Below are 21,490 nucleotides of genomic sequence, written 5' to 3' on the forward strand. Positions count from 1 at the left end.
CTCAAAGTAAAACCCCAGCTCAGCTTCAATGACTCACTAGCATAACTGACATGCGGTATTTCAAGTTTTTATTTTTTTAAATTTATTTTGTTATTTATTTTCTTATTCATTAATTTTATTATCCATCCATCAATCCATCTACAACCGCTTATCAGGGGCCGGGTTGCAGGGGCAACAGTCTCAGGAGGGATGCCCATACTCCCCTCTCCCAAAACACCTCCTCCAGCTCCTCCAGGGGGATCCCGAGGCGTTCCCAACCCAGCCTAGAGACATAGTCCCTCCAGCATGTCCAAGGTCTTTCTCGAGGTCTCCTCCCGCAAGGACATGCCTGAAACACGTAGGCGCAGCGGCTCTACTCCGAGCTCCCGGCCCTGTGGGCAGAGGCCACCAGGCGCTCGCATACAAACCCCGGGCTTGGCTCCAGGGTGGGGCCCCGGTTGCCCCTCACTGGTTGATGATTTCCTTGCCATAGGGGTTTTGTTACTTGCCCTCAGTCTGGCCCGTCACCCAGGACCTGTTTGCCAAAGGAGACCCTAGCAGGAGCATAAAGCCCCTGACAACATAGGGATCATTCCAGGGATCATTCGGGCACTCAGGCACCCCGACCACGATAAGGTGGCATCTCTCGGGGGGAGTAATTTTATTATTTTGTTATTTATTTTGTGACATGTTTATTTTATTTTGTTATTTATCCCTATGCGATATCATGCATTCCAGACGTAAACAATGCTCTTATTTTTAAAACCAAACTACGTACTTCCGTTCCTCATCTGACCAGGTCTTGACGAGTTGCCTCGATGCAACCGTCGCTAGCTAAACAAACATGGCTCTGCGAGGTTATCAGACAACAGAGATTAATGATACGTAGTCATATGCTATGATTAACAAGAAACGGGCCGAATGTAAAGCCGTGGATGGAGAGTAGATATATTTTTTTTATTCTTTTAGCTTAGTGTAGTTTGTTGTAGCCGTGTTTACACATTGCTAGCTCTTCAGCTAAGTGGCTAATGTAAACTAGCAAAATGGACCTTGGGACAATGTTGTACAACAATTTAAAAGACGTTACATGGAGCTCGGCGTCTTTGCCTCTAGATCAATTTGTCAGTGCCTACAGGTTGCCTCAAATTGTCAAGTTAGATAACGGTGAGTAACTTTGTCAATACTTTTTTTTGCCACAGCTGCTAAATTGCTAAGTTAGCAGCTAAGGTAAGAGTCACTTTGAGACAGCTTTACGCTGGACTTTTTGGGATTATCTTGTCAGTTATCAGTAAATGTGAATAACATCAAGAAGCGACATTGTCGTAATGATGAAAGTTGCGTTCCCATCCTTAAGTTCTCGTAAGGACGCGTTTAAAAGTCAAGTCATTGTCGTTCTACAGGAGTCCTGTAGTATTTCTGTCGTCACCCTTCACCTGTGACAAATGTTGTAAGTTACCATAAAACCACGATTAACTTCATGTCAGTGGTGAATAATGTTAGGGACAGCATCTACAGTCGGATCAAGTACACTTATTCGCATATCTCTTTTAAAATACAACATGTTGCCCAGTGTGCTGAAAAATATGGCAAATAAAACCTGGAGGACAAGTTAAAAACAAATCTGAACAAATAACATCAGTAGTATCACAAAACAAATACAATATCAGAACCGCAGAAACATAATTTGACAATATAATGCTGAATACTGTGTATGATGTCAAAGTGTGTGTTTTAATAAATACAGAATTTTTTTTTAAAGCCATCAAGAAAAGATGTGTTTTTAATTGTGACTTTAACACTGGTAGTGACAGTGACCTGATCTAAATTTTAGGGCCTGTCCCATGTCCTAGTGTCAAGCTGCAGGTTTGATGACCTACCAGGTAATGTGGACCACAGCACCTGGTAGCACCTGGGCTAGACCTTTCAATCCATTAAAAACAAGCTTCTTCTTTTTTTAATGAAAAACATGTAGATCTTTTTGTGACAAATTCAGTAGGATGAGTCATGTAACTGCCAGACACTTTCAGAGCGGACAGCTCCCCAGTGCCAGAGATTTTGAGCATTTTCACTGAATTTTGAAGGCCCACCAAATATTCATTTTTTAGGCTACATAAACATTCCACATATCACCCGAAACTTTAGACTGTCTTCTTTCATCAGAAAAAAAAGTTTGTTTCTAGCATCTATGTGTGTTTAGTTATTGCCCGTAGAACACAGGGTGGTTTCAGCAAAAACAGCTGATTTTGACCAGAAAACGGAGATAATGACGTTTTACTGCAGAGAAGCAAATTCAAGCAAAACTCTAACGTCAAACTTCTGAAAATACTTTTACTTATTGAAACAATGAAAACAACATTAGAAAAAACATTTTTTGATGAACAAATGATTTTATAACAATTTTGATATATATATATATATATATATATATATATATATTATATACACACATGCCTGAAATATGTACCATTCTACAATACATTGACACACATATTATACATATATACACACACATGCCTGAAATAGGTACCATTTTACACAAAAGAGTAATACATTCATAGATGGGGAACAACTTATGTGAGATGGAGGGCCGACACGTGTTTTTTACATCATGCAACAATGTAGCAAAATAGTTACCTTTGCTCCTCAGATCCTCCGTGGGCTCCCACGGATCTGGGGAGGACTCCCTGCTGCTTTCTGACGGTATCCATTCAGATGACGAATCCGGGTCCGGTTCAGAGTCAGAACTGTCGCCGGACAGAACTTTCCGCACCTGTGCTCCCACGTGGGACGCCGCCGAACTGCGGGGGGCCCGCGCTACAACCCGCCACGTTTTCCTCGCCTCCTGTCCGGTTTTCAACCTCCTTGGGTGCATCTCCTGCACCCACCCGATCCTTACTGCTCTCTCTCATTTTCACAGCAGCTACACTGCCAGACAAGCTCTGTGCCATTGTTAGCACCGACGTTTCTTCGTCGCTTTATCTGGTGATCTAGGGTGTGAAACACTGCCCCCTGACCGGAATAAATAGAATACAAGGCTGAAAATCACACAGAATGTGCGAAACACTTTGATCTAACGTTCCCTATAAAAAAAGCCTAAGACAAAATATCTCGTCTTTGGCACTCAACGTGTGGGTTCTATAAGACGAAATATTTCGTCTTTGGCACTCTATGAGTCCGGACATTAGATTCAGCCTGAGGAACGTAATAGACTCGGAGATAGGATCACCGGGAACAAGACAGCAGATGAAGGGGAATCTGCAACAGATACTTGTTTGACATTTCTATACTAAGAAACATTTTTAATATGGTATACAGTACAAAATGAAGTTATCTGAAGTTAGCAGCGTATATGTTTTCTCTGTTCCCATTTGCAGCTCTATGTTAAGCCTCTAGTGCAGAATTGTTTTGGGATATTGTATTTTTAAGTGGCAGTGTTAGCTTTTAGTGGTATGGATTAGAACATTAGTTGTTTGTGGAGGACTTCAGTTGCTGAGTAATCCAATGCCTTGGCTTGATTGAAGTTCAAAAAAGGGAAGCCATCACGTTTACATTTCTCAAGAAACAAATTTTTTCTTTGGGATAATCACTTTAAATATTTCTCAGCCATGGAAGATTGCCATGAACCACATTCTGAATAGGGTAACTGAATGCATGATAACATCAATAAAATATTTGCAGTTTAACATACAGTAAATTATTTTGTTGCTTTTGTTACTTTAACTTTTTTAGGTTGTTCTTCAGCTGAATTGCTCATTAGTCCTTCTTAAACTTCAATCTATAATTGCAATTTTAGGTCATTTAAATATCATTACTACTCTAAATATGGAAGTTCTATTCCCTAAGGTTTAGCAGAAACAATGACAGGACATAAAAACAACACATAGTGAAATGGAATACCTATATAGGTAGTTTCCAGTTAAGTCACTCTCGATTATACGTTAGTCATTTTACTCAACTTTACGTCTGTCCACCACAAATATGGAAATCGTAAAAGCACTAGAAAACAGTTTTATTACAATACCCTGGGTATTAGCTATAACTACAGTAGCGATGGAATCCACAGACACAGGATTTATCAGCTTTGTTCATTTCTTTACACAAGAACTCCAAACAGGAACACAACTCCCGTTCATCACTAACTCACTAACTCTCATTCCCTTTTCCCAAGTCTCTTGAACTTCCCACAGCCAAAGGCTCAGGGTAACATCACATTAACAGTCTGCATTAACACCGGTTATCACAATATCATGTTACTGTAAAATAAATAAGAATAAAAAAACATACAATAATACACACGTATAGGTTAGATACTGTTAAGCATCACTTGTGACTTGTGATTGTTTTGAATTTAGATTAGTTTAAGGTAAACTTTTCTCCTTATAATTTAATCTTTGAGGAGAAGAAGAGTAAAACACTTCAATTAACTCTCCACCAGTTTTTTAGACTCATCCAAAAACAACAGTCAGAGTCAGATGTTGATGTGGACGACCCACTGTACGGTACTGTAGCATGTAGCTTACTTTTAGATAGAAGGAAGAGGAGGGAGGAGTTATTGTTGGTCATAGTCAGAGTTGTCATCAGAGTCATGGTCACCACTACTACTATCTTCACTAAGCTTTGCTTTTGATAAACAGTGAAGTATCCAATGTACGAAGGCTGAAGCTCTGAGATCGCACAGAGACAACAAACAACAAGAGGGGGAGAGTGTTGGAGATGCAGCGGTGTTGCGTACTCGTATCTACCTGTATATGGACAATATTTTTTGTACTGAATTTTAAGACCTAATCTGTTTCGTGCTTGCAGGTCAGTTGGTTGAAGGGCTCAGAGACAATGACTACCTCTTAATTCATTCTTGCCGTCAGTGGACAACCATTACTGCTCACAGTCTCGAAGAGGGACACTATGTCATTGGGCCCAAAATAGAGATCCCAGTGCACTATGAAGGTGAGCATCATCCATACACTCTTGAATTCACTTTACAATGTGAGAATCAAAAGAGACTGGTGCTTTGTATCAATGTCCAAAAAACATAGGAATGATGCTGAGCCTTATCCCAAACCCATCTTTAGTGATACTTTTATGGAGTAATCCAACTGATAACTGACTTTGTCAGTTCAATTGAAGTTAATTTTCCTGTTTTAGGTCAGTTTAAGCTACTGGAGCAAGACAGAGATGTCAAGGAGCCTGTGCAGTACTTTAACAGTGTGGAAGAGGTGGCCAAAGCATTCCCTGAGAGGGTGTACGTCATGGAGGAGATCACATTCAACGTTAAGGTACAGCTACATGATGTCAGACCTTCTGATGAAGCACACCGGTTTTGACGGAGGCCTTTATTTTCATATAACAAACTACTGGATAGATTTTGTATAACTGACTACAAAGACATTTTTTATGGTCTTTATTATGCTTAATTAATTTGATACAAACTTAAAAAATATATATTGTATATAATACAATTTCGTGTGCTAGTCAACAGAAACCCTTCATTCTTTACAGGCTTTAAGTGCAAAACAACCGCAGGTATAATACCTTCTGTAACAGCAGCAGACAGGTCTAACCAAACAGAAGAACACTTGAAGGAATTCAAGGCCATTTCCAACATGTGGCGCAAAAAGGGCTTTCACAATGCGACTGACCCTCTATGCCAAAAAATAAAAAAAACATGTAAATGACAGGTGCAATGATGTAACTCCAAATTAGCATATAAATATTGAATAAAAATATTAACAAACCAGCACAGATCTACACACGTTTACATCCACTTATAATTCCACTCTGCTGGTCACTTGTGTCCAACTGTAAAAATTGCTTCAGCAAAGAAAAGTGGACCACAATGAATAAATCATGTTGACTTTGGAGATTTGCCAGATCAAACATGCGATCAAACCTATGACTTCCATTCCGGATCGGTCGAGACCCGGGTTAACAACGACCGCATCGGCGCTGTTGACCTACAGGGCGCCTATAGAAATTGGACTACTGTTGGTTGAAGAAGGAGAGGAGGAAAGTGTGCCCGTAAGAAGAGAGCGAAGAGGAACGCCAAGAGTATAGGACTTAGAGTAAGGACTTTGAATTTTGGAACGATGACATGAGAAGGTAGAGAGTTGGTGGAGGTGATGCAGAGGAGGAAGGTAGACATACTGTGTGTCCAGGAGACCAGGTGGAAAGGTAGCAAGGCTAGAAGTTTAGGAGCAGGGTTCAAGTTGTTCTATCATGGTGTAGATGGGAAGAGAAATGGAGTAGGAGTTATCTTGAAGGAGGAGTTTGTTAGGAATGTCCTGGAGGTAAAAAGAGTGTCAGATAGAGTGATGAGTCTGAAGCTAGAAATAGAAGGTGTGATGTTCAATGTTGTTAGCGGGTATGCTCCACAGGTAGGATGTGAGCTGGAGGAGAAGGAGAAATTCTGGTCGGACCTTAATGAAGTGATGCAGAGTATGCCTAGAAGTGAGAGAGTTGTCATTGGAGCAGACTTCAATGGACATGTTGGTGCAGGAAACAGAGGTGATGAGGAGGTGATGGGCAGGTTTGGTATCCAGGAGAGGAACGCAGAAGGACAGATGGTAGTTGACTTTGCAAAAAGGATGGAAATGGCTGTAGTGAATACTTTCTTCCAGAAGAGGCAGGAACATAGAGTGACCTATAAGAGTGGCGGTAGGAGCACACAGGTAGACTACATCTTGTGTAGACGGTGTAACCTGAAAGAGATCAGTGACTGCAAAGTAGTGGTAGGTGAGAGTGTAGCCAAACAGCATAGGATTGTGGTGTGTAGGATGACTCTGGTGGTGAGGAAGATGAAGAGGGCAAAGGCAGAGCAGAAGACGAAATGGTGGAAGCTGAAAAAGGAAGAGTGTTGCAGGACTTTTAGGAAGGAGTTAAGACAGGCTCTGGGTGGTCAGGAGGTGCTTCCAGATGACTGGACAACTACAGCTAATGTGATCAGGGAGACAGGTAGGAGAGTACTTGGTGTGTCATCTGGAAGGAAAGTAGATAAGGAGACTTGGTGGTGGAATGAGGAGGTACAGGAGTGTATACAGAGAAAGAGGTTAGCCAAGAGGAAGTGGGACACTGAGAGGACTGAGGAGAGTAGACAGGAGTACAGGGAGATGCAGCGTAAGGTGAAGGTAGAGGTAGCAAAGGCCAAACAAGAAGCTTATGATGACTTGTATGCTAGGTTGGACAGTAAGGAGGGAGAGACTGATCTATACCGGTTGGCAAGACAGAGAGATAGAGATGGGAAGGACGTGCAGCAGGTTAGGGTGATTAAGGATAGGGATGGAAGTCTATTGACAGGTGCCAGTAGTGTGATGGGAAGATGGAAAGAGTACTTTGAAGAGTTGATGAACGTGGAAAATGAGAGGGAACAAAGACTAGAAGAGGTGACTGTTGTGGACCAGGATGTAGCAAAGATTAGTCAGGATGAAGTGAGGAGGGCATTGAAGAGGATGAAGAGTGGAAAGGCAGTCGGTCCTGATGATATACCTGTAGAGGTATGGAAGTGTCTAGGAGAGGTGGCGGTAGAGTTTCTGACTGGGTTGTTCAACAGGATCTTAGATAGTGAGAAGATGCCTGAGGAATGGAGGAGAAGTGTGCTGGTGCCCATTTTTAAGAACAAGGGAGATGTGCAGAGTTGTGGCAACTACAGAGGAATAAAGCTGATGAGCCATACAATGAAGTTATGGAAGAGAGTAGTGGAAGCTAGACTAAGGGCAGAAGTGAACATTTGTGAGCAGCAGTATGGTTTCATGCCAAAAAAGAGTACTACAGATGCAGTATTTGCTTTGAGGATGTTGATAGAGAAGTACAGAGAAGGCCAGAGGGAGCTGCATTGTGTTTTTGTAGATCTGGAGAAAGCTTATGACAGGGTGCCCAGAGAGGAACTGTGGTATTGTATGAGGAAGTCTGGAGTGGCAGAGAAGTATGTTAGAACGGTGCAGGACATGTATGAAGACTGTAAGACAGTGGTGAGGTGTGCTGTAGGTGTGACAGAGGAGTTCAAGGTGGAAGTGGGACTGCATCAGGGATCAGCTCTGAGCCCCTTCTTGTTTGCCATGGTGATGGACAGGCTGACAAACGAGGTTAGACAGGAATCTCCATGGACTATGATGTTTGCAGATGACATTGTGATCTGTAGTGAGAGCAGGGAACAGGTGGAGGAGAAGCTAGAGAAGTGGGGGTTTGTCCTGGAAAGGAGAGGAATGAAGGTTAGCCGCAGTAAGACAGAGTACATGTGTGTGAATGAGAGGGACCCAAGTGGAATAGTGAGGTTAGAGGGAGAAGAGATCAAGAAGGTGGAGGATTTTAAGTACTTAGGCTCAACAGTCCAGAGCAATGGAGAGTGTGGAAAAGAGGTGAAGAAGCGTGTACAGGCAGGATGGAACGGGTGGAGGAAAGTGTCAGGTGTGATGTGTGATAGAAGAGTTTCAGCTAAAATGAAGGGAAAGGTGTACAAAACTGTGGTGAGACCAGCGATGTTGTTTGGTCTAGAGACAGTGTCACTGAAGAAAAGACAGGAGACAGAGCTAGAGGTAGCAGAGATGAAGATGCTGAGGTTCTCTCTGGGAGTGACCAGGATGGATAGGATCAGGAATGAGTATATCAGAGGGACAGCACATGTTAGAGGTTTTGGAGATAAAGTCAGAGAGGCCAGACTGAGATGGTTTGGACATGTCCAGAGGAGAGATAGTGAATATATTGGTAGAAGGATGCTGAGTTTTGAACTGCCAGGCAGGAGGCCTAGAGGAAGACCAAAGAGGAGGTTTATGGATGTAATGAGGGAAGACATGAAGGTAGTTGGTGTGAGAGAAGAGGATTCAAAGGACAGGGCTAGATGGAGGAAATTGATTCGCTGTGGCGACCCCTGAAGGGAAAAGCCGAAAGGAAAAGAAGAAGAAGAAGATGTTCAATGTTGTTAGTGGGTATACTCCACAGGTAGGATGTGAGGTGGAGGAGAAGGAGACATTCTGGTTGGACTTTGATGAACTAATGCAGAGCATACCTAGGAATGAGAGAGTTGTCACTGGTGCAGACTTCAGTGGACATGTTGGTGCAGGTAAGAGGTGACAAGGAGGTGATGGGCAGGTTTGGTGTACATGAGAGGAATGCAGACGGACAGATGATAGTTGACTTTGCAAAAAGGATGGAAATGGCTATAGTGAATACTTTCTTCCAGAGGAGGCAGGGACATAGGGTGACCTATAAGAGTGGTGGTAGGAGCACGCAGGTTGACTACATTTTGTGTAGACGGTGCAATCTGAAGGAGATCAGTGACTGCAAAGTAGTGGTAGGCGATAGTGTAGCCAAACAGCATAGGATTGTGGTGTGTAGGAATACTGTGTTGGTGAGGAAGACGAAGAAGACAAAAGCAGAGCAGAGCACGAAATGGTGGAAGCTGAAAAGGGAGGAGTGTTGCATTACTTTTAGGAAGGAGTTAAGACAGGCTCTGGGTGGTCAGGAGGTGCTGCCAGATGACTGCACAACTACAGCTAATGTGATCAGGGAGAGAGGTAGGAGAGTACTTGGTGTGTCATCTGGAAGGAAAGTAGATAAGGAGACTTGGTGGTGGAATGAGGAGGTACAGGTGTGTATACAGACAAAATGGGACACTGAGAGGACTGAGGAGAGTAGAGAGGAGTACATGGAGATGCAATGTACCGTGAAGGTAGAGGTAGCAAAGGCCAAACAAGGGGCTTATGATGACTTGTATGCTAGGTTGAACAGTAAGGAGGGAGAGACTGATCTATATAGGCTGGCAAGACAGAGAGACAGAGATGGGAAGGACGTGCAGCAGGCTAGGGTGATTAAGTGTTGGGATGGAAGTCTATTGACAGTTGTCAGTACAGGTAGTCGTCGACTTACAACCTATGCAACTTACGACCGACCGACTTTACGACCACAATGTCCGGGCAACGCGGGCATTCCCTCCAGCCACAGTACTCACACTCTGAGACTCCCGCGCTCTCTTCAGTAACCACGCCGCACACACACTGTTCAGTCACACTGTGAGATCAGTAGCCCAGCCCACTACTGATGGGCTGGGCTGCTTAGGAGGCTGTGACGGAGAAATGTATGAATGGCGTATGGAAAAACTGTCAAGCGTTATGTGAACTCTTCTGCTGGATTTGAAAGTGACGAAGAACTTGATCAGATTCGGGAGAAAATAGTGAAACTGGCAAAAAACCTCTCCTTGGAGAACTTACAAATGATCGTGCTGTAAGAACTGATCGCGCTGGAAGAAGAAAGAGTGGAAGAAGAAGAGAGAAGCAGAGAAAGAAGAGGAGGAAACAGAAAAAATGTTCACCACCAAAGGCTTGTCAGAAGGCTTTTCCCTGTTAAATAAACTCCGTGCACACTTTGAAGAAATGGACATAGAACATAGAAACATTTGCAAGGATTGAACGGATGGCAAACGACGCTTTCCATCCATATCGTGAAATTTATGAGGAGAAAAAGAAACGAACAATTCAGACAAAGCTCACAATGATTATGAAAAGATCGTCTCCCGCTCCCACCAACCCACGCGCTGCCCCAGCTGACGATCCGGACGACCCACAGCCAAGCACCAGCGCTGCTGGATTGAATTTTTACTTAAGAGTCGATTTACGACCAAGTCGAATTACTACCGGTCTGTCGGGACCAATCGCGGTCGTAAGTCGACGACTACCTGTAGTGTGATGGGAAGATGGAAAGAGTACTTTGAAAAGTTGATGAAAGTGGAAAATGAGAGAGAACCAAGACTAGAAAAGGTGACTGTTGTGGACCAGGAAGTAGCAAAGATTAGTCAGGATGAAGTGAGGAGGGCGTTGAAGAGGATGAAGAGTGGAAAGGCAGTCGGTCCTGATGATATACCTGTAGAGGTTTGGAAGGGCCTAGGCAGTAGAGTTTCTTAAAATCAAGGAAACAAGGAAGCAAGGAAATATTTACTGATGTACAACTTATTACGTGTTAATAGCAGAATGATTTAACAGTCAATGAACACCAGAACATCTACCTATGAAGGAAAGGATTCAAAATTACGCTGAAAATAAAGATTTTACTCAAATTAATTGAATTTCATCACAGCTGCTTATAATGATCATAACCTTGTGTGTACACCCCGTATGCCTGTTTGCACTCCTGACACCATCTGGACATGTTTCTGATGAATTGTCTGATGATGTCCAGGAGGATCTTCCCCCAGAAGTGGCAGAACTGGAGAACTGAAGATGCTTTGATATGAGGAAGGAATGGGGTGGTGGTGGGGGGCTACCAGGTGTAGTGTTCTGTGGCGAATGCCAGTCCAGCTTCACTGCGCTCGGCTTTGAGTATAGGTCCTTACCAGAGCAGTGATCCCCAACCCTTAGGACATGTATTGGTCCGTGGGTCAATCGGTACCAAGCCGCACAGACAGAATCTAGAAAGTTACTGGATTCTCTCCTCCACGTCCGTCTATTTCAGTCTTGATGCTTATCAAGATGGTTGCCCCGGTCACATGATTGTCTTCTTAAAGGGACCACTCTGGCCGTTAATGTAGAATACATTACCGTTAAACTGAACCTCCCAAGCTACAAAAATAAAGAGAAACAAATCTTAGTTTGATGTTATTAGGACGCTGCTAATAAAGACACACAATAGATTCAGTCTTATTAGAAAGTTTTTATGCAATCATTTTACTTTCTTGTATTTATCCACCACACCTTAAAAGCCAACCCGTGAAAATATTGTCTGACGTTGAACCGGTCCATAGTGTAAAAAAGGCTGGGGACTGCTGGTTTATAGGACGTCAGCCTTCATGCCAGCCTCATGAGGTCTGTTTTGGATGGTTAGGTCTGTAAGTAGGTATGCTGATGTCCATGTGGGGGGATTTTACTGTGGGGATTAAGAGTTCTGATCATTTTTTTGAGCAGCATATCTGTAGACGGCTCGCAAAACTGATGTCTTGGGCAAAGAACTCAAATCCAATATAAAATGTTTCCTTGTTTTTAACCAGTGGCAGAATCAGTACAAAAGCAGCATTACTTAGTGTTTCATCCAATGCTTATTGAAAGGACTTTTAATGAAATATTAAAATCACAAGGTGGAATTGGTTTGCTTAGTTTCCTTAGTATTCATATTTTAATATTTAATATTTTCACAGATGGCGTCAGGAGAATGCAATGAAGATACTGAAGTTTACAACATAACATTGAGTACTGGTGATGAACTAACATTAATGGGCCAGGCTGAGATCCTGTATGCCAAGACCTCCAAAGAAAAATCAAGATTCAACACCATTTTTAAGAAGATCGGGAAATTGAACTCTATTAGTAAGATTGGTCGAGGCAAGATGCCTTGCTTAATCTGCATGAACCATCGAACCAATGAGAGCATCAGCCTGCCTTTTCAGTGCAAAGGCAGGTTCAGCACCTGTAGTCCGATGGAGCTTCAGATGCAGGATGGTGAACACACCATTAGGAACATTGTGGAGAAAACCCGTCTCCCGGTCAATGTCACGGTTCCCAGCAGTCCACCCCGCAATCAGCATGACCTCCACCTTATTCGTGAGGGTCATCGCTACAAATTAGTCAACATTCAGACGAAAACTGTGGTTGTGTGCTGTATACTGCGAAGCAACAAGATTATCCCCATCCATTTTCCCTTCCACTTGGCTATGCCGAGGTTCATTATTCCTGAGGAACTGCTGCAAGGAGAGTTTTGGCTAGATACCATGGTACATCGTTGGTTCTCCTTCTGCCAGGAGCAATTCGACATAGATGACTATTCCCGTGCAGTCAGGGATGTGAGGACAGACTGGAACGATGATGGTAAGAGCCCCAAGAAAAACAGTGGAAACGATAGTTGCAGTGGAAGCAGCGCAGGCAGCTGCACCTCCAATGGGTGTCCCAACCTCATGCATATTCCCAGCTCTTTAACGTACGCCCGGGACGAGCTCACTCAGTCTTTCCACCGACTGTCAGTGTGTGTGTATGGCAGCAACCTTCACGGTAACAGTGAGGTCAATTTGCACGGCTGTATGACACTTTGTGGAGACTGGGCTCTCCTGCCCTCTGATAACATCCCCTCAGACTCTGGAGAAGGTGAACATTTTTTCCCTGAATTGTTGGATAGCACAAACCAACAACCATCCTTCAACAAGTCAGAACTTCCCTATGAGGAACTGTGGTTGGACCACTTGAGAGGTCAGATCCCAAAACCTTCAGTAAGTGAGGGTAATCGAGGCATCAACAACGGCTGTGGACCAACAGTAGCCCTGTCGTACCCAGTCATGTGTCCCATTGGGGCAGCGACCAATTCTGATGTGTCTCTGACGCCACCACCAGTCCCACCCAAGTCTGAAGCTGTGAGTATAATCTGGTACCCTTATTGTTGTCAGCCTTAACATTTCAGGCTAATTTGGTAACAGCAAAGAAATGCAACTACATGTATATCTGGTATCAGTTTACACAGCAACTAATCGACACAAGAAACAAGTGCTTCTGAAAAAAGCTGGCATTTCAGCCAGTTTTCATAAACACAGTGGTACCTCTACTCACAAAATTAATTGCTTCCGGAAGAAATTACGTAAGTAGAAAATTTCATAAGTAGAGACACGTTTTCCATAGAAATGCCCTAATCCGTTCCAAGCCCCCAAAAATTCCGACATAAATGTTTTATAAAGCATAAAAATGCATCAAAACATGTTACAATTAGATTATTACACAATAAATGAGAGTTGTGCATAATGTAAAAAACAAAAAATAGAGTAAAGAATAAAAATGATGGTCATTTACCTTTTAACTGCTGTCCTCATTGTTTTTTGCCCTCTTTGGTTCATGCGCTCTTGCCTCACGTTGCCGAACAACAGAGTGAATTCCAGTCCTCCTTTTGAACTTCTCAAACCACCCACGCGATGCCTTAAACTCCTTAAACTTCCTTTTGTTTTAATAACGTGGCGATTGTAGATGCCATACTCTTTGGTGAGATCAACCAAACGCATCCCTTTTTTACATGCTTTTCTATTATCTCTTGCTTCTTTTCCTCTTTTCTCCATCACTTTCTTGGGGTCCATAGCAAATACTCAAAAAGTTACTGTATTTGGGCAAAACTATCAGAACACCTCACGGGTTGAGGGCCGAATGACGAGGACCCTGCATAAACACCGACCTAGCTCCACACAGAGGTCCCTCTCAGCCAGTTGGATGCCAGGAAGATACTAGATAATAGCCAATGGCAGAGCAGCTATGAGAATGTTGCCTTCAGGAACCTGTGGGAGCTGCAAGTATCAGCCCATACTGTATTTTTACCTTTAATAAGTCCAAAAAAAAAATCGTAACTAGAGGCAATATTTACCTGCTGAGAAGTTTTGTAAGTAGAACATTTCATAAGTAGAGACATTCGTAAGTAGAGGTACCACTGAATGTACAAATTTACACAGAACTCAAAAAAGCTAAAAATGGCAGCACATTTAATTTCAAGCATACAAGCATTCCATGAAGCTTCCTCTTGATTGATTAGTTTACACTATCCACTACAATATCTTGATATTGTTCGTCAGACCTCCTGTATGTTAGCCATGTCTAAGCAAAGCCTTCTTAAAACAGGTCGTGGTAGCAGGGTTAGTAAGGTGGCAGGGTTTTTTTTCCGTGACCCAGCAACCAAAGACCCAAGGCTAGCTCCTGTTTCAATGTATTTTGGCTGAACAAGGAATAACTCCCATGATTTGTTGATGGTCTTCAGGGGGATCAATTTGTCGAGCTGTAAAGTCACAATGTAAATGAAAATATTGAGGCTATCTGAGATTAGATTTTATGAATTAATCTTTTATTTTGAGGCAATCTAGCTTCAGTGTCAGAATGTTTGACTTCACCCTGACTGAAAATACTATTCAGTAGACTAGAAGTCAACGCTGAGAGAGTATAAATAAATGGTGACCCTAAATTAAGTCAGCAATGGAATTTTGATGTTTAGGGCTCAAAGAAGTGTCTTAACACATTTAGTTGGTTGGAGTTTTGTCTACTTCAGTATCATTTAATTTTTTCTAGGTGAAAGAAGAATGTCGTCTTTTGAATGCCCCACCAATTCCTCCACGAAGTTTGAAACAGGTGCCATCAGTACCGGTCCTGCCAAAGCCGAGGCAACAGGAGACTCGGTCTCCAAGTCCAACCCTGTCTTATTATTCCTCTGGTCTCCACAACATGTAAGAATTGGAACCATTTCCAGGCACAAATATATCAATATATATTCAGACTTTAAACTGCAAAAGTCATGCATCAGCACAACAAAGTGTTTCCCAACCCACACTGAGACGTCAGTCACTAGTTTTTGGTTCTAAGCACTTAAAGGTTAGTTCTTATTACAGAACTGTGTGTTTCATTTTTTTCATCAGCAGTGGAGCATGTGAGCAAGAGGCGGCTGACCCACAAGATCACGTGTGCTACCCATGTAACTGGGGTAAATCCAGCACTACCGAGCCAAATGCTACACTTCCCAGCAGCAGCCTGCCTTCTGACGGAATGGCGTCCAGACTGTCTTGGCCAAATAACTACTGTGGAGGAGAATCACACAGCACGGAGGAATGTCTGCCAGCCAGCTGTCGAAGCTACTACAGTTACCCCAGAAAGAGGTCCCCGAGCACGCCCAAAACCTGCACCTCCAGTCTTGTTGACTTCGATGGCCGGGAGCATGCGCTCTGCAGGAAGGATTTTAGCTTGGAGAAAGTTGCTCTCAGTCAGGTTTGCACTAAATCTTCAAGTTACAATTCAGAAATGTACAGAGACCGGACAATTGAGGAATCAAACACGAAGCAGAGCCTCTCGTGCCCCATCTTACCACCAAGAACATCAAGATCAAATGCCATGAAGACGAGCACAGATGTGAAGTCAGAATCGACCCTTGACAGTGAGCAGGAAAGTTCCAACTGCTCACAGTATGAGCTGAGGACAAAAGAGATTCTTTCAATCTCAAACTCCACATCAGACAGTTCGTCCGCCTCTCACGCTGCTCAGTGGCAGCCCCCGTCCAGTCTGGCTGGTCTCTCCATCGAAGAGGTGTCCAAATCGCTCAGGTTTATTGGCCTGCCAGACGACATTGTTTCTCTTTTTGTGTCAGAGAAGATAGACGGGAATTTAATTCTGCAGCTCACAGAGGAAATATTGTCAGAGGACTTTAAGCTAAGCAAACTACAAGTGACAAAGCTCCTGCAGTTCATAAACGGGTGGAGGCCCAAGATTTAAGTAACATTATATGACACTCTGTCTGTATTAAAGCAGACAGAACCATGACTTCAGTTTTAATGCTATGCAGCAAGCCACGAGTTTGTTTTTGTATAAGACGAGTTTATGATTTTGTTACTACGTTGATGTGGGTTAGATACAGCCATTGGTTAATGTTTCCCACTGAATGGAATCATTTGGCACTTTGATGACATTCTCACACCATTTGACCCAAATCCTACAAGTGTTCATGCCGTCACACAAATCCTAATCGGTTCCAGCAAATACTATACAAGGGAAGACCATTTTCACAGAAAGACGGGGTAGGACGTTATAAAAAATATATAACTCCCCCAGATTTTTATTTTGTCTGGCTATTTCTGGAAGCTAATGAGATCTACTTGTGTTCTTTTAAACATGTACACTCTCTTCTGAAGCTCTGCTTGGCCTGTATCAGTTAACATTGAGCATTTTTAGAGCTATGGCGTCATATTGATTCTAAGTTCTTTAGAAAAAGTTGGAATGGGAAAAAAAGACAAGATCTCTTTCTGAATATAATTGATGCTAAGTGAATTTCATGAATTCTTTGAATATGTGAAGGGAGGTACTTGCTAAAGCCAAAAACATCAGTTTTGTCTCTGCACCAGTCTGACATCAGGTTAGTGTCGGTTTACTTACTGGTTCAGGATGTTGCCATCCTGATGGAATATTCTACTTTACAGAACTATTCTAGTAAGAATGAGTCAAATCATGTGATCATCACAGTCTGTGACATTGAATTTGTTATATCTTTATTCAATTTTTATTTGATTTGAAATCTGATGTTGAATTCAGTTTGTTTTGACCTAAAGCGTGAGTTAATGTTTGTTAGAAATGAGTCCCATCAAAATGATGGGGATTAACTCTGAAGCTAACAGAGAAATACCAAAAACAATAATGGACTATAAGTTTTGACAGAGAATATAGATCATGCATAATGCACTTTGGTAGATTGCATCTTTATTAAATGCAGTTAAGGTCATTAAATATTAATCTATGAAGAACTGTCTGCAGACAGGAATGCACTACACGCTATTCAAACTACAACGGTACGTCTTCGCTCTCCTTCTGTGTGTTACGTCTAATGCAAGAGGAAGACTCTTCATCGCCTTAATCCAGATACCTTAACATCTATTGTGCTTTGAAAAGTTTAGATTTCAGCAGCCTCTTGTCGGGGAAACAAGTGTCTCTATGTAAATATCAATGAAAATTGATATTGATTAGCAGAATGAAACAAACTTTTTTTTTCTATGGCCTGGATTGAGTTATTTATGCAACTATTTAACGTAATTTAAATGTAAGGAGAACAGATTCAGCCATGACTGGTTGTGTGGGTGATGAATGAAGGTGCCTCAGCAACAACAGCCTTTCTGCAACCCGGGTCGGATCTGTCGACCAACTGGTGTTTCCTCTTTGCTTTCTGCAGTCGGGTGTTACATATTTTATCAGAATTTTTTTTAATAAAAGTAGAGGAATTTTTTAAAAAAATACTAATGGGGAAACTATTTTTAGATAGAAAGAAGCATATGTTCATGTTTTTATTCTGTATAACTTGGGTTCTACTAAGATTTATAAATCCAGGCTTAAAATTTATCAGGAGGGGATAAACAATCACACCTCCATCACAGCAGTTCACTCGTTTGTTTTATAATGACAGTGATTCAACATTTAATCTGGCTACCTTAGAGAAAAGAAAACAGATTCTAAATCAGCAGAAAAACAAATCCACAAACAGACATAACCTTTTGGGTGGAGGTAATAGTCCTCTCCTCATTTTCTAGATCTTTCTGCAATGTGGTCCAGTATTTACATTTTTTGTTAGGAATGATTCACCTTTGACTGTAGTTATATGATGGCAAATGTTTGATGCACGTGAAGGATCAGTGACGACAGTAGTCATGGAATATTGTGTGTATTGAAATTGCCGCACTGTTAATTTCAGGAGAATGAAAATAGTACACCCTAAAGGAAGTCTTCCTTGGCAATAATTTTGACATGAATTCTGGTAAATCTTTTACCATGAAACAGTTCTGTGAAAACTTCCAGTAGATTCACCATTAAGGATGGTTAAATGATGCCTGTTAGCTGCGGACCTACATGAATTCTTTGGTGTGAAACGGAGGAGAATGAATGAATGACACTGGTTTTATGGCCTTTGGCAGCGGTCAGCATTACTGAACTCTTTACTGGACGGTTACCTAATGTTTATGTCCTTTCTTTTTGAGTGTGTAATCTATTAAAATGGATTAATTCATGTTAATGTGTTTTTATTTGTAAATCTGACATGAACAAGAGAATCTGTCTGATGGAGGACGAGTTGTGCACAGCTTCCCTGTCTTACACTGACCAACTACACACACAGACCTCCACGAAGGTCTCCTGGCCCACAATGAGGACGCAGTGCAGATGTTGAGTCACAAAAATAATGAACAAACCAAAAGTTTGGCATTCATTTCATCAGAATTCATGCATAACAGGGCGTGAATTTTTTTTTCCACATTTCATGTCAACTGATATAGATATCGTAAATGCTAAGATGTTCCACTCAAACCATCAATTTAAACCTCTAAAGCAGCAAAATCAACTGAGCTCAAACTGGCATCAATGCAGTTCACAAAGACAGAAAATAAATTCAGCTTGCTGCACAACAACAGAAAAATAACCTCGAAAGGAATTAAGTGAAATTAAATATATAACTTCAGTGGAATATTCCTTTATTACAATTATTTTGTACAGTTTTATCCTATATGGATATTAGTCCATCATTGAATAACTTTGATGTTAATTTTACATTGATTGAAAAAAAAATTGAAATTACCATCAAATTAACAGTTGTGAGCAACAGTGTGAGCTTCTGGATCGGCTACAGTCTGTACTAACTCTAAAGAACAGTTAGAGGGCGCTAAAGAACAGGCTTTACCAGCTACACTTACAGGAAGAACCATGAGCCTCTGGGTCATGACTGTAAAGCTGTTTCTAGAAACATTAAGCAGTCACTGTTTTCCCCAGATTAGATTACATTAGAAATAAAGTACTTTACTATGATTATTACATGGTGACAAGGCAAATCCCATGTGGTAATTTACAGTATACCGTTACTATACTGTAGTATTGTACAACTGTTGCATTTCGTGCGCCTCCCCCCCTCCCCCCGCACACTACATAAATAAAATAAATAAGAAACCAGAAAGGAGCAAGGAAGGAAAGTGGGATGAGATGATGAAGTGAGTAAATGAAGACTCATACTTTTCACTCTAAAACAGTATAACCTGTAATGCAATCTTTGGTTCTTCAGCTGACAAAACGTTTCCCAGGAAATGTACAGTATTCTAATCAAAAACCTCGTTTCTGTACAGATGGTTTAAATCACCAGGGTTGCTCTATGGATGAGTGTCCTAAGTGATCAAATGAGATCTATTGAATCTGATTATCATTTTTGATTAAGACTAAAATTGACAAATCTGGGTCAACCACTTGAAAGGAAGCTCACTTTTTATTTATTTTTCACAGGGAAGAAACCACTGCCGAGTCAGCAGTTTATGTCAGGGATGGAGGATGGGAGGGAGGAAGTCTAAAGGCGCTTTTAACCATATGCACTGCTTCAAATCATCAGTCCTAGTTCAGCTCTCATAGGTAATAAGCGTACTGTTAATGGTGAATGGATGCAGAGTAAGCACTAGTCAAAATAAAGAAGCAATAAAAACTTAGTGACACAATGACAACAGTGGTTTTTGTTAAGTTTTCTTAACAAACAATGCAAAAATGAAGTCTTTTCAGGGCCTCAACTGTGTCCTTTGTAAGGACCTTCACAAAGGCAGAAGTGTTACTCTTATCTGCTTCATTAATTTGCATCTGTACCAAATTTGCAGCTGCAGTGTGTGTTTTTCAGGATCTGTCCAAATTCTTCATACTTAGTATCTGAATGTGTGCAACTGGACCCACAAGAATTATAGGGCCATCAAACTGTATTTGGTGCCAAATTGTGTTTCAGAGAGCAGCATCCTCATGGAGGATGACAGACAGACGATGCCATATGTGTGACTTTGACCTATGGAAACTGGAGCTAAGCACTCCTCTGTGATTCTTTAACTGTAATGCCATCATCAATTTAAGAGTAATAAATAACCAAAGGGCTTCTACACCAACAGGTTTGTTGGAGCATTTTTGGATTTTTTTTTACTCTGGTGAGATAAACAAAATATTTTGCTCAGAACTGGCTAAAATGCCTCCTTTTGAAAAAATGTCTCAATAACACATCTGTCGAATGTCTTCACATTCTGTACGTTCAGTTTTGTGTTCATGTGTTAGTTGTGGGTATTGTCTGTAAATCATGCAAGGCACCGGCAGAAAACCAACCTGGGAATGTTTCTTGTAGGAGAGACTTTATTGTTTAATAAATAAATTTAAAAAACAATCCCAGCCTTATCTGAGAGAGCAAATTCAAATGGAAAACAAAATTATTTGTGAAAATGTGCACATTTATGCATATTTCACTATTAAATTGTATTCAATCTGAAATAATATTCTAAAAACATATTTCCCTGTGGTATAAGCAGTGAGGGAAACAGTGAAAAAGAAAAGCATCATAACTCTTACAGGTTGCATTTAGTTCTTACCAGACCTGGGCTTATAAACAGTACTACCCTTCTATGCATGGAAAGATTGTCCATCCAAGCTGATGTTGGCAATGTTTCCATACATAAACACAGATGTCCTCTGAGAATCAGTGAAATATCACTGCTGGTGAGAACACACTCTGGCTCCCAAATACCAGGCGCACAATTGGATTGAAGTCTTATTTTCACTTGTTGGAGCTCCGATGCTGAGGTCACTGCAAGAATGTTGTATCTGTTTAGAAGCGGATGTTACTGAACCAGTAGCAGTATCAGGACTGGCTATGAACCCATGTTCTGCAGTGCTCCTCAGTATGTTCTTGCTCCTGACCATGGAGATCCCACTGTTGTAACCGCTATGGTTTCCTTTCATTCCTGCATCTCAATAAAAGTGTTTGAGACTGTCCAGCCCCTTGTAATTGAAGTGATCAACCATCTCTCCACCCTTTAGTTCACATGTGGCAAAAAATAAATAAATCACAAAAGCTTTCATTGTTTGTTTTCTATCATGTCTGAGCGACGTGACAGAGTGTGTTCCTCTGGGGAGGCAGAATGACGACAGCGCCTGGTATGGATTTAACGGATGCTGTGGAATGAAAGCTCACAAAACAACCCAACTTGAAATGACATTGCAAAACTTTTTTCTCTGAGAGCTTTGAGAGTGCGCATTGCAAAACATTACCTCACTTATGG

The 21,490-nt window shown here is 41.6% G+C and overlaps 1 protein-coding gene across 2 annotated transcripts; it reads left to right on the top strand.

The window, feature by feature from the left end:
• The first annotated feature begins 788 nt into the window (after nucleotides 1–788).
• On the top strand, nucleotides 789–18,452 carry garem (GRB2 associated, regulator of MAPK1). Of its 2 annotated transcripts, none has more exons than XM_068304466.1 (6): nucleotides 789–1,143; nucleotides 4,783–4,923; nucleotides 5,122–5,252; nucleotides 12,092–13,294; nucleotides 14,976–15,130; nucleotides 15,320–18,452. In XM_068304466.1, exons 1-6 carry the CDS (start codon nucleotides 1,023–1,025, stop codon nucleotides 16,164–16,166), a joined length of 2,598 nt encoding a protein of 865 aa, XP_068160567.1. In that variant the 5' UTR covers nucleotides 789–1,022; the 3' UTR covers nucleotides 16,167–18,452. The 2 variants fall into 2 exon arrangements, with proteins under 2 accessions (XP_068160567.1, XP_068160568.1); XM_068304467.1 differs by having other exon boundaries at nucleotides 15,323–18,452.
• Nucleotides 18,453–21,490: the final 3,038 nt, after the last annotated feature.

The sequence above is a fragment of the Antennarius striatus genome, chromosome 20 (assembly GCF_040054535.1).
Source record: "Antennarius striatus isolate MH-2024 chromosome 20, ASM4005453v1, whole genome shotgun sequence".
In the NCBI taxonomy this organism is placed as follows: Eukaryota; Metazoa; Chordata; class Actinopteri; order Lophiiformes; family Antennariidae; genus Antennarius; species Antennarius striatus.

Excerpts from the sequence above, each read along its gene's own strand:
- garem (XM_068304466.1), top strand. The coding sequence starts at position 1,023 with ATGGACCTTGGGACAATGTTGTACAACAATTTAAAAGACGTTACATGG. Across the intron at positions 1,144-4,782 it reads AATTGTCAAGTTAGATAACG|GTCAGTTGGTTGAAGGGCTC; the intron begins GTGAGTAACTTT and ends TCGTGCTTGCAG. Across the intron at positions 4,924-5,121 it reads GATCCCAGTGCACTATGAAG|GTCAGTTTAAGCTACTGGAG; the intron begins GTGAGCATCATC and ends TTCCTGTTTTAG.